This window comes from Ictidomys tridecemlineatus, chromosome 6 (genome assembly GCF_052094955.1).
Source record: "Ictidomys tridecemlineatus isolate mIctTri1 chromosome 6, mIctTri1.hap1, whole genome shotgun sequence".
In the NCBI taxonomy this organism is placed as follows: domain Eukaryota; kingdom Metazoa; phylum Chordata; class Mammalia; order Rodentia; family Sciuridae; genus Ictidomys; species Ictidomys tridecemlineatus.
The window spans coordinates 167121530-167134366 of NC_135482.1; the positions used below are offsets into that span (position 1 = coordinate 167121530).

General features: G+C 36.4%; 1 protein-coding gene across 1 annotated transcript in view; it reads right to left on the minus strand.

The window, feature by feature from the left end:
• Frem2 (FRAS1 related extracellular matrix 2) overlaps positions 1-12837 on the minus strand; it is a 168254-nt gene that overhangs the window by 84370 nt on the left and 71047 nt on the right. Inside the window, exons 3-4 of the mRNA XM_005330232.5 lie at positions 11788-11934; positions 6650-6880 (exon numbers count right to left, since the gene is read on the minus strand). Of these exons, the coding sequence (XP_005330289.2) occupies positions 6650-6880; positions 11788-11934 (378 nt within the window). The remainder of the gene's footprint in view (positions 1-6649; positions 6881-11787; positions 11935-12837) is intronic.

The following is a 12837-nucleotide window of genomic DNA, read 5'->3' on the forward strand; positions in this document are numbered from 1 at the left end:
GGTTTTGGCAGACTTTAGGTCCGGCACTTGTGGCATGGAATATGAAATATCATGGAAAGCTTGGTATCTTTTCTAGGGTTTTTTAAGGGGTGCATGTTTGTGTCTCTTCAAATTCATGTGTTGACACCCTAACTTCTAGTGTGGTGGTGTGCAGATGGGCCTTTGGGAAGTGATAAGGTTAAGTGAGGTCATGGGGCCCCTAGGGTGGCGTGAATGTGCTTATAAGAGGAGCAAGAATGAAATCTCTCTCCATCAGTGTGCAAAGAGTGCTGAGTGATACGATGCAAATACAGCAAGAATGTAACCGTCTATAAGCCAGAAAGAGGGGACCCTTACCACAAACCATATCAGCCAGCACCTTAATTATGGACCTCCCAGCCTCCAGAACTGTGAAAGAGAACTGTCTGTTAACACCCCCAATATCTTGGTATAACAGTTGGAGCTAAGACATGGTCAGTCTATGTAATATTCATAATATAACCTATACTGGCCAATTTTGTTTTCAAATAAGTTATTTAGAAAAGTTTTATGGGTGGGATTTTAATTGCATAAACCTTTAAAGATTTATACCTTTAATACCTAAGGTTCCTCCTAAACTCCATGACCCATGCAGCATTGATTAAACAAGACAGGACTTCTTGGCAGTGCCAGCATGTTGAAGGATGAATAAAGAAGAAAACTGAGAATTTGGATCATGCCCTCAGCTCTGGAATTCCCTCCTACAGTTGATCTGACAGAGGGTAAATAGGCCCAGTATCAAGTGCAGGTCTTTTGTCGACCTAACTTCTAACAGAAATGTGTAATCTGTGGGAGAAACTAGGAAAGGGTATCAGGGAGACGAAGAAAGATTTCCCTGGTAGACTTTTCTGTTAACATTATTTTTCAACTTCAATTTGTGTATACAATAGAAGTGTATGTACAGGCTGCCTCAAGTATGCACAGCTCTTTAGGAGAAAAATTTCTAAAAGCGTCATTCTGGTATTATCTTTAAAAATGATTAGCTAACCCACACCGACTTCTTACTGTTTGCTGAGCCCTATTCTAAACACTTGACGTGTACTGGCTAGTTTTATCTTTGCAACGACCTTTGAGGGGAGAACTATTGTGGCTATTATTTTACCCCTGAGGACATGAGGCTCACCGATGTGAAGAAACCCCCGGAAGGGCTAGGTTGGCAGATGTTGATGGAGTTGAACGCAGACAGCCCATCTCCGAACCCTTGCTCATAAGCCTGTGCTCTATTGTCTGAAGGGAGAACACTCAGAGAGTGTCACTCAAAGCCCAGGAAAACAAAAGGCTAAACTAAGATGAGAAAAGAGGAATTTGAAGTATTGCTGAGAGGGGGAGAGAGCAGGGGCCTAGGGGAATGTATAGGGAAACTAGAAACAAGTGTTGGGAGGAATAATTCAAAGATAAGTACTGTTAGACCCAGCACAGCGATGCATGCTTGTAATCTCAACGGCTTGGGAGGTTGGGGCAGGAGGATCACAAGTTTGAAACCAGCCTCAGCAACCTAGTGAGGCTGTAAGCAACTCAGTGAGATCCTGTCTCTAAATAAAGTATTAAAAAGGAGCTGGAGATATGGGATGTGTATCAGTGGTTACAGGTCCTGGGTTCAATCTGTAGTATCAAAAACAAACAAACAAACAAAAAAACCAAACCCCAAAATACCAAAACCCAAAACCCAAAAATACCCCAGTACCATCACAGAAATTTTATATAGACATGCAATTGTAAACATACAAAGTTATAAAAGTATCATATGTACAGCAGTACAGCATACATATTAGTATATAAAGAGAATATGACATATGGATATTATATAAAAGTATATATGTAAATCTCACTCACACATTATATTGAAACTATAGCTGTCTTTCTGAAGATACTCATTGAGGGAAAAATCAAAGGGCTAAATTATAGAAATACAAAGTTCTTGCAAAGTAAGCAGAGACCAGTACGGGAAAAAAAAAAAAAAAAAACTACTCAAAGAACAAAAACCAACCAGTCAACAAACAAAAATGACTACAGAGTCATGCTCTAAAACATTAGCAATTGTTATTCCTATGTATAGGATTGCAAATGACTTTTAACAAAATTTAATATGATTTAGTGTTTGATAGTTTTAGGTTTAAAAAAAGAGTAGAAAAGTTAGTACATAACCCTACACCCCCACTTTTGTATTCCACTATTATTAACATCTTGGATTTGTCTTTTTGATAATAAAAGTGTGTAATTTTTAGACTTTCAGTATGGTTTCATTACTCTTTATTTTGAAAGATAAAGCAGAATTGAGTGAATGCATTCATTATTAGTCAATGTGATTGTACTGTAATGAACATTTGGATTTGTAACCATTGTTTTTATTTTTAGGTCTTGACTGTGCTTCAACTCAGGCAAAAAAAAAAAAAGACTTTTGTTCTCACAAATAAAGTAGTTGTAGCTATCTGAAAGAGAATGTTCATGCTGTCCTTTTGCTCAATTATACTCTACAAATGAAAACAAGCAAACAAACAAAAGGAACAATCAGACTTGGCTAAAAACATGATAGAACAAATTATCTTCTAAAAATTTGCCATAATAGATCAAGGAAGGAAAGGGAAATGTAGTACAGGGATAAAAGCACTGAGCGTTCACTGCTTTTAAAAAATTTGGCACATTCAAAAACGACTAAAAGTCATGCCGGTGCATCTTCCTGCTGTGATTTGTGAGGGCAGAGAGGATCTGCCATTGGCAAAAGGATCGTTCAATGGCAATCTTTCAGTTGCCATTCAGTGGAATTTCTGTTCCCCCAGATGGAGTGTAATCACACCCATTTCTGCTAATACCAAAGAAAACCAAACCAAACAGCCTGCAACTGGTTGACTTCTGCAGAGAATAAAGGATAACTCTATTTCTCAGGTCCTCATTTAGAAAATGTGGTAAATGTTCCATGAACTTTAAAGCCCCTTCTAATTGGAAATTTCTACATGCATACAAAAAAGAAGGAGATGATGGGATCCAACCGAAATAAGGAATGACAGTAATGGGCTAGAGAAGAACCAAGGAGTGAGGTAAAAATCATGACAACAAATAGCTAATTTTCCACTTGTGCAAACTCTGGGGCCACAAATGTCCCCATTTGTGGTATTACAAAGAGGTATTACAAAGAGAGGGTAAGCAACCTGTTCTTTCCTTATTTCAGTTCTTCTCTTTATTTATGAGGATTTTGAATGTATTTATATGTTCAATAAATGAATGAATCCGTTTGTCTAGGAAGTTGTTGATTTTCATTATTATGGCAGAATGGTATATTCTTTCTTCAGGGCTCCTACAGCAGTTTAAAGAATATCAGAAAAACCCTTTTTCAGTCTTGCATTTTCAAATGAAAAATATGTCTGTGCTGGACAAAAATGTGGACTTCCCAAGCCCTTCCAAAAGTGGCACTGCACCTGGGTGGTCCTCTCGGATTGGCAGGAGTAGGTAGCACCCGTGAGCACAGCCTTAAGAGTTTGCTCCATCATGTTCATGCCTTCCCAAAGCTCTCAGGTCTGTGATTGGCTGCCACTTGCAGCAGACTTTTGCTGGTGTCTGCCACTCAAGACAGGCTGTGCTTCTGCACAGAGGCTGCAGAATACCTGACGACTGGGCCACTTTTGACAGGGGAATTAACTCTATTGCTTATAGAGCTGTGGTTTCAAACTGGGGGGGGGGTGCACAGACATTATAAACCATCCATGTAAGCACTGGGTATTGCCTCAGATTAAATAAATAAATAAGCATTCAATGGTGTTTGTTATTTTTCCAATAGATGTGGATGCTGACATATGGAATTAAACACATGATCATTTAGGATCTTGGTCTAAATCGTAAATACATAATTTAAAAATATATAAATGGATAGAAAGAATTGTAATGTATAATTATGAGCATGTAAAAAGCCAGATGAATATATGCATATGCTATATATATATGTTGTGTGTATATAGAATTTATGTTTAAAAGTTTGTTTTTGTTATACAATTTGGGAACAAATGCTTTAAAACTTGGCACACGTGAAATTAAGAGTCTCCTAAAATCATGGAGTACAATGCCTAAAATGGAACACACATCTCCAACGGAGTGAGGGAAAGGGGGTTAATTGAAAGAGCATAATAAGGTGTTAAGCTTACTACCTGGTGAATAATAAGGGCTTGATGAATTTTAATCATTACCATTATCTGAACCAGTTATTGGTTAGTAAAGTATTGTGAGAAAGTATGCACTTTCATGTATTCATATGAATCAACTAATAAGGAAAAGTAGCTCCCAGCATAAAATGAAATGGAATTGCTTAAACTCTTCTGCCCCCCACAATCCTGGCCTAGAATCTGTTCAGCAATGTCATGTTCTGTTGGAAGCACCTATTTGTAGGGCTCTCTTTCCCACCTGCTCTATGGTCTTTGAGAGTAAGACTTTCATCCTATTGTCTTTGCATTCCTGATATAGTGCAGCTATATTTCCCAGTAAGAGAATGAACTGGATCATTTTTTAATGCATGGAAAAAAAATCTTGTAGTATATTCTAGAGTGAATATATGGAGGGAAGAGAGAGAGAGAGAGTTTATAAGCATAATGATTCCTAGGGCAAGTTAATTTACTTTTGAAAAGCTGGGAAAGAAAGTATAATAAGCAGCAAAAAAAATTTGAAGAGGTTGGGAAAGTGATTCTCTGTTTGAAAAAAATATTATTAATATCTTAAAATGAAATCTAATATTAGATTTATGATCTTAAGAATAACAATATTTGTATTCTGTTTTATCTTTCATAGAAATGCTGTAATAAGAGAATTATTGTGTTTTGTTCTGTGCATTAGGAAACTAAATCTGAATAAAAGCTCTCTGATTTAGGATCATACAATTAGAAATAATAGAGTTGGAATCAAATTAAAGTCTTATAATCTGAAGACCAATAGTCTTCAACAGGACATGAAACATACCAGGCATTGTGGAACATTTGTCAGTTATGAAAAGATAATCATGGTTTGAAATGAAAAGGGCTGCATTTGATCTAGAAAATTCCAAAACAATTTAGATAATCATTAAATAAATAAAATTATGGTAAACTTTTATTTTATATATCCTATACTAAGAAGAAATGATATAGGGGATTGTGTTTATGTGTGTGTGTGTGTGTGTGTGTGTGTGTATGTGTTTTAATATGCAACCACTCAGATATCACTGGTAGAGTGTGTCATTCTGGGTTTATAAATAGGAAGGCAGAAATAGGTTTAAAATGTTCTATTCCTTAAAGTAAAGTATAGCAATTGTACCAAATTTGCAAAGGAAGTCTCCAGAAATGGCCTTTAGCTTTAACTAATGGATTAGTTAAAATGTATTATTGCTGTCATGGGCTGTTTAAAAGAGAAAAGGTTTAATATTGAAGTACATACCAAAGCTCAGGACTAGAAGAAAGTTTAATGTCTTAGCCCTAGATAATGCAGATAAAATTAAATGTAATTAAATGCTAACTGTTCTTGAGTGGAAATGATAAACATAATTGGACTTCATATTTGACTAAAGGCAGAGATGTTAGTTAAACAAACCATGTCAGAGCTCCTGTGTTCTTATCCACTCTCGTTAATTATGCTCAGCCTTTTAACACAGGGATTTCCACATGCATCTCCATTTCATGTACTCAGCAGATTATATCTTTGCTGAACGTTTAAGAGTGTTCCGACTGACAAAGTAAAGTAGGCTGGCACTTTAAAGAAAGTCATGTCTGGCTTCTGACAGGATTTCAGCTTTAGAAGTCTCTACAAGGTTTGTCTAAATGCCAGCCCTCAAAAAAGCCATTCAAACTTTTTTTTCTTCTTTTTTTTTCTGCCTAACAAGCCAGGATTGTGGAAGTTTGGCAAGGGGAAGAAAAAGGTCAAGTTACACACAAAAGTATTAAGGTTCACTTTTACCAACATTAGCCAAGAGTGAACAATGATAAGAACACATAACCTATCAGAAATTAAGAGCAATGTTTCAAGACCCTGTTCATTGCAGATGGGGGAGGGTCAGGTAGGTGGGATGCATATTATGTAACAAGTATGGAAACCACAACCAAATGAAAAATTTTGGCTGTGGAATAAATGAAGGAAACTTGAATGATTAAATGCAATCTTGGGAGCAAAAATCAATCTCCAAGTGGTCTAACTCTTAAATCATTTGAAAGATATTTTAAGACAGCTAAAAGAATCAAAAACTGATGAATTAGTTCAAGAAAAAGGAAAATGAGTGGGCTGGGGCTTAGCTCAGTAGCAGAGCACTTGCCTAGCATGTGTGAGGTGTGAGCCACTGGGTTCTATCCTTAGCACCCACATGAAAATAAATAAAATAAAGGCAATCTGTCCATCTACAATTATAAATAAATAAGAAAAATGAGATGAGTAATATTGGTTCCAAAGGATAGAATCATAATAACAGAAAGGACATGTGGTAATCTGTGTAGTTCATTTACTTAAATGAAAAAATACAGCTTACTTTAATTACTCTAAGGTTTCCCTCTTCCCATTAATGAATCTGGAAATATTAAACTGTTAATCCAGAAAATTCCTTCTACAGAAGATGCAAATATTGAATTTTAAACTTTCTTTATAAAGTATTTTGTCATAAAAGCCCACCAGCAATTACACAAGTTCTTACCATCTCCTGGGTCAACAATTTCTACCGTGGTCACTGCAGGGAACTCCAGGGCAGCCAGCACAGGCTCCGAGAGAACCACCTGGAAGGTCTCGGATTGCTCATGTTCCCCGTCACTCAGGATACGCACTCTCCACGTGGCCCTGGTCTGGCCAGGGTTGAACTGCACTTGCTTCTGTGCTTTGCCTTTAAAGTCCTTGTCCTTTTCTGCCGTCCCATCTCTTGTGCCAATACCTGCACAGAAACATAGTATCCTTTTCTTAGTTTTGTTTTCATTTGTGTTAAGGCTTTCCTTGTTAACTATTCATATGTCTGTCCTGCAGAGTAAAGTAGACCCTGCTTGACTCTCTAAAATGGAGTATGGCTCTGCAGATGAAAGTGTTCTTCTGTATGTGTTGGTAGTTCATAATTCTGTTCTACTCTTGCCTCAGTTATGGTTTTGCAATATACTCTTTGAGCTAAGTTTGCATTAGAATTTCATACAAAACAAGACTGAGTAAATTCATACTCATGTTGTAAAATATCTGTACTCTTACAAAATCATATTCTAACTAGAAAATACAGGTCAATAAAAACACTCTGTGGGACAAAGAATTCTTTGATAATCTAATTCTAATTCTTTGATAATCTAACTCTTTGAAAATCTAATTCATGGTCAAATGGTAATAAAAATTATAATATTTCTTAAACATTTAATGGAACTGGAACCCTTAAGGGAATCTAATTCAGTGTTTTTTACTATGGTCCTTCCCAGGTTTTTAGTTGTGGAACACCCCATCCTTGAAATTATGTGAACAGGATCAAAGAGCTAAATAGATATAGTTATTATGAGCAGTATGCTTGGCTTATTGGATGGTTCACTCAAGGTCAATTTCAGCTGTCTGGGAAGGCCGAATAATCACCAAGCCTCTATCTATCTAAATCACAAGAAGATCTTTAGCATTACTATACTAGGGACTCAAACCATAGGATATATTATCAAAAAAAGCAGTGAACAAATTCAATATCATAGAAAGGTTGTAAAATCACAATAGCACCTTATATACCCTTAAGTACTGAATCAGAACCTCTCAGGCAAATCAAGTATAAGTTTCAAGTATATTTTTTCTAAACATTGACACAATTTCTGAGAAGTTGGTAAGGAAGATTTAAAGAGGGGACAAAAAGTATTGTGATTGTGAAATTTAAAAGTCTGAACATCACTTATTTGTAACAGTTTTCCTTTAATTAAAAAATTATCATTTTAGGAAAAAAAATTCCTTTTGTTTTTCAAAGTAGAATTGAAACTGTACCAAAAAAGAAGCATTCAACCTCAAATATTCATTGAGTACTTACTATGTGCTAGGCTTTGTTCTCTATGCTGGGTATGTGTCAGAGAACAAAACAGAAAAAAACCCTTGGCTCTCAGCACAAACAAAATTAATTTGAAGATTTATTTATTCATCTGAATATATTATTGGCCGTTAAAATGAGGATCAAAATAAAGGTTTTGTCAAAAGCATTTGTCTTACAGGTCTTAGAAAAATAACGGACAGATAAAGATTGCATTGTGTGTTTCTTTTCAGTTATGGATGAAATATAATTTTTTTAATGGCAGGAGAAGGGCCGCAGAATAGCAACTATAGTAGTATGCATACTACTCAATGTTGCAGACTTCCTACTGGCTCTCTGGTTCCTAATGCCCAGAGTGGTTGTCAACACCTCTTGGATCCACTGCAATCCATCACCAAGGGGATGACAGAAGGAGCCATTCTCTGTGAGGTTTCAGAATGAATGCTGCTCACTGACCCAACCATCCCCAGTGGCATGACCACCAAAAATCTGCTAGTCTGCCTCTGATAGCTCCTGTTTTTTATTTTGCTGTATTTTTCTTTTATAACCAATACATTCTTTTCCTGGAGATTCAAAAGACCATGAAAAACAAAAAGTTATTCATGTAATGCAGGGAATAGAAACTAGTGCCAACTAGTCATCTTTACTACACAAGAGTCAACTCCTTCAACCTAAAAAATAATAAGTACTAAATCCCAAATGTTGCTACTGAAACACCCATAATTTTTCAGTTTGCTTATGAAGTGAAACCACAATTGCATCTTTTTGTCTTACAGGGAGAAATACCCAAGTACTTTCGGAGTGAAAAAAAAAAAAAGATTTTGTGTATCAAATCAGTATATAGACATGGGATTGCAGATGACTTACTGCCTTCTCTCCAATATAAGAAACCCGTGATTCAGTGGTTAAGGGTGTGGGCCTTGGAACCAAATCTCAGCTTTGTCCCTTACTAAATGCATAACTTTGGGCATATCATAACCTCTCTGTTTCTCACCTGTAAAATGAGGGATATAATGGCACTCTTCTAGCAGGGTGAACTATGGAAGGTGTTGGGAATGAGGCTTGGCACATAAGAATTCAGTAAATGTTAGCTATCATTAGCACTTCAAAGGCCATTACCTAACACAGCACCTGGCATGTAATGAGCACTCTAGGAAATATTAGTTGAGCTAGTGAGTAAAGGGTTGCTGTGGACTAAGAGAGAGACATAAAGTGCTTCATGTTTATGATAAAGCATTTTGCCTTTGGTGAATGTTTGATAATAGTAGCAATAAGATCTTTGAGATACAAAGACTACTGTGAAATACAAATACACATTTAGTTTATTAGTAGATTATAACAGTTATAAAGTGAATGATCAGCTTTGAGAAATACATCTACAAATAACTCATGACTCACTGTTCAAGTGATATTTTGTTTTTAGCTATCGTGCAATCTAGCTCTTTCTAAAAGTCCGTTAGTGACAGTGGAAGTTGTGTGGGGACGGCTACATGGAATATTCTCAGTGCAGAGACCTACCAGACAGAAGTTCAGTTTATCCTGCTTTGTCCCATCATTCCAGACATGGAACACCTCTAAACACTTAAATATAGTATGTAACATACAATATAATTTTATGATATGTAGCATAATTACATAATAATGTAATTAGAATCTAATTAATATTATATATATATATATATATATATATATATAAGCTCTAGATTATGACTTCCAAACTATTTTAATGAACCTGTGTCAATTTCATTAAAACAAAGAAACTTGGACTTAATGGGTAATCTGACTTTCATTCCAGGCCCTAGCAAGAATGCTGTGCCATTTTCATTGATGGAAGAGGTGGGTTGCACACAGAATTTTCTAACTATTACTGCAGTTTACTAAGTCATAATCTGAGGTTAACCAAGTAACGCTTTAGAGCTATTGTAGAATCGCCAGTGCCACCATTAATTTGTAGGGAAATAATAGTTCGTTGAAACAAAAGAAAATAACTTGGAAAACAGCTCTTTTAAAATATTTTAGCATTGGGCTTAAGTGGAAAACAAACAAACAACAGGCAGTGGAGGAAAAAAATCCAAAAGGACAATTTTAAAATCTTTTCCAACTATTAACTTCTCACTTTTATCCACAGGCCAGTTGTGAGCAAATAAATTTGCGAGGAGTGGAAACAAATGCTACCCAGATATCCTTAATAATTGCTAAGGTGCCCTGTTGCTAAGGTACTGTTTTTTAGTGACTTTTCTGAACAATTTATTTGCTATATTCTTAACATGTAGCACAGTTAAGATTAATCTCTGCCAGGTGCAGTGGCACAGGCCTGTAATCTCAGCAATAGGGTTCGGGCAGGTGAGGGTTGATGCAGAAGGACTGCAGGTTTTGAGGCTAGCCTCTGCAACCTAGCCAGACCCCATCTCAAAAAGTAAAAAGGGCTGGGGATGTGGCTCAGTGGTAAAGTACCCCTGGTTCAATCCCCAGTACCACCTTCCCACCCCCCAACTCCCCTACAGATTAACCTCTCACTGCAACAGGTACGACAGGTTCTGCAGGGCCTGTGTGTGCAGACAGAACATGCCCCCAAAGGGAGAGCAATAAGAGCACTCATTACACCCTAGAAGGTTCCACACAGAGTTTAAAGGACAGCCGTGTGGGAGCACATGCAAACAAAGAAGGAAGCACAGCTGCCCCAACATCTGCAGGTGCCAACCCCCCCCGCCCCCCAGAAGCCAGCCTCAAGAAATCCACAGAGTATGAAAACCCTTTTCTAAAGTTAAAAAAAGAAATATTTTTAAAGTAAGCAGCAATTAATATCCAGTATTAAAACACATCAGGGGAAATCATGAGGAGGGCAGGAGGTCGCGGCCAGGCAAAGGTGTGGTGGTATGAGGGGGTGGTTTTCTGTTGATAAGGACTGAGTACTACTTAAAGGTTCATAGACCAGTAAAATTTCAAAATAACCATTCTGAAGACAAACAGGGTTACTACCCTTTTATTTTGCTAATACTTCCCTAGATTCCTTAGTTGATAGTCTAACTTAATGAAAAGCTTTTACCATGTAAATTCTATCAACCTAAATGTCAATAAGCTACATAGTACCCAAAATAATACAATTGTTAAGGTGCTGCCAATTTTCATAAACGTTATCAAATATTTTGTGCCACTATATCATAGCTTCAAGTCACCAGTATATCTATTTTTCCCTATTTTATGCGTGAATGAATTTGAACTTGAATTAGAGTTGAAAAAGTTATACTCATTTGCTTTTGACTTTCAGTTTCACTAAAAGAAAATAAAGCAGAAGAAAGTGAGTAATAATTAACACTTTAATATTTGTTACCAAGAAAAATCACAACATAAACTTTTATATAACACATTGATGATATTCATAGAACTTTTAGTGATCAGTTGGAGCATTCGAATTCAACAAATAAATAGTAAACTACACTTTCATGCTTAATAAATCACTGAATAGATTTTTTGCTTATTTATTAGTGTTTTACACTGTTGTTTCAATTTAGAATAAGCCTAAGCTTATTCTAAGACCTAGTGACATTTGTTTTTAGTTGTTAATTCATGAGTGATTACTTCCTATTTTATAAAGTTATTTTATATCAGAAAAAAAAAACACATTTAGGTTGACGGCTTGAAGAAGTACATCCCTTGACACAAATCTGCAGTTTGTTTGTTTGTTTGAACCAGTTAAAGAAATGCCAATGTCTCCCTGAATGTTTAAACTAGAGAAGTGAACTGGAGGGAAGTTATAAACTGCTGCTAGAATAATGGGATTTTGAGACAGAAATGCAAATTAAACTTACTTATAAATGAAGTTTCTCCCAAGTAACCTCTACGTTTAAGAACAACATCGAGAAATTTAGAATCCTCATTGATCAGGTAATATTCCTTTTCAAAGGAGATCCATGCCCAATTCAGACGAAAATGCTGATTGGTTAACTTGTTTCCACCTGGAAAATAAAAATTTAAAACCCTTCATTAATACTTTCTTGAAAGAGTGACCTTAAAATTTCCAGCATGCTCCTGCAATCTATACACGTGGGAATAATAAGAATTCATACGCTATTTGAAACAAATGTATATGATATATAATATGTCAAGATCAATGTAATGTTTTGAGAAACTAATAAATTTCTGATGTTTAAAAAAAAAAAAAATTTCCAGCATGCAACTTGAAGAATCCATACAGCTGCATGGTTTGATACACAACTCTCGAAATCGACATGAAATACAGCTTACTGTTCAGTGGTTACTACACAGACACAAAACAGCTGACTTAATTGTTCAAAAATGCCATCCTCTTTCAGGGGGGGAAATTGGTAAGGGTGAAGAAGCACTCAACTAATAGAGGCAATTTAGCTCAATCCTAAAACCGAATATCTACATTGCAGGATGATGCACCTTCCACAAGGTGTCGCTGAAGAGCAAGCTTTTCTACGGAGAGGTCCTCAAGGCTCCTTTGTGATGTTCTTAAAAACACAACTTCACAAATACCTTTTTCTGGTTCACCGAGCAATTGGGTGGAAGGCTTTCATTATAACCACTTAAGGAAAAACAAATATCCCTTCCCCGCCCGCCCCTCTCCACTAGATTCCCCTCCATTCCTCAGAGCAAACAGACAACTCTTTTCATTGACTTCCATTCCTCTCTGAAGATAAAGGTTTCTCCTCCCACCTTCCCACCAACACGAAGCTGGCTGCCTATCAGGAGAAAATAACCTTTGCGTGTGATCTTTCTATTGTGAAAGCTACTACGTTGGGTAAATGAAAGGAAAAATGTTTATCAGCTGATCACTCTGCACCTATCCCTAAACTCCTTTTGATCTCTGCCAATTATTTCAGAGTAAAGTGAGG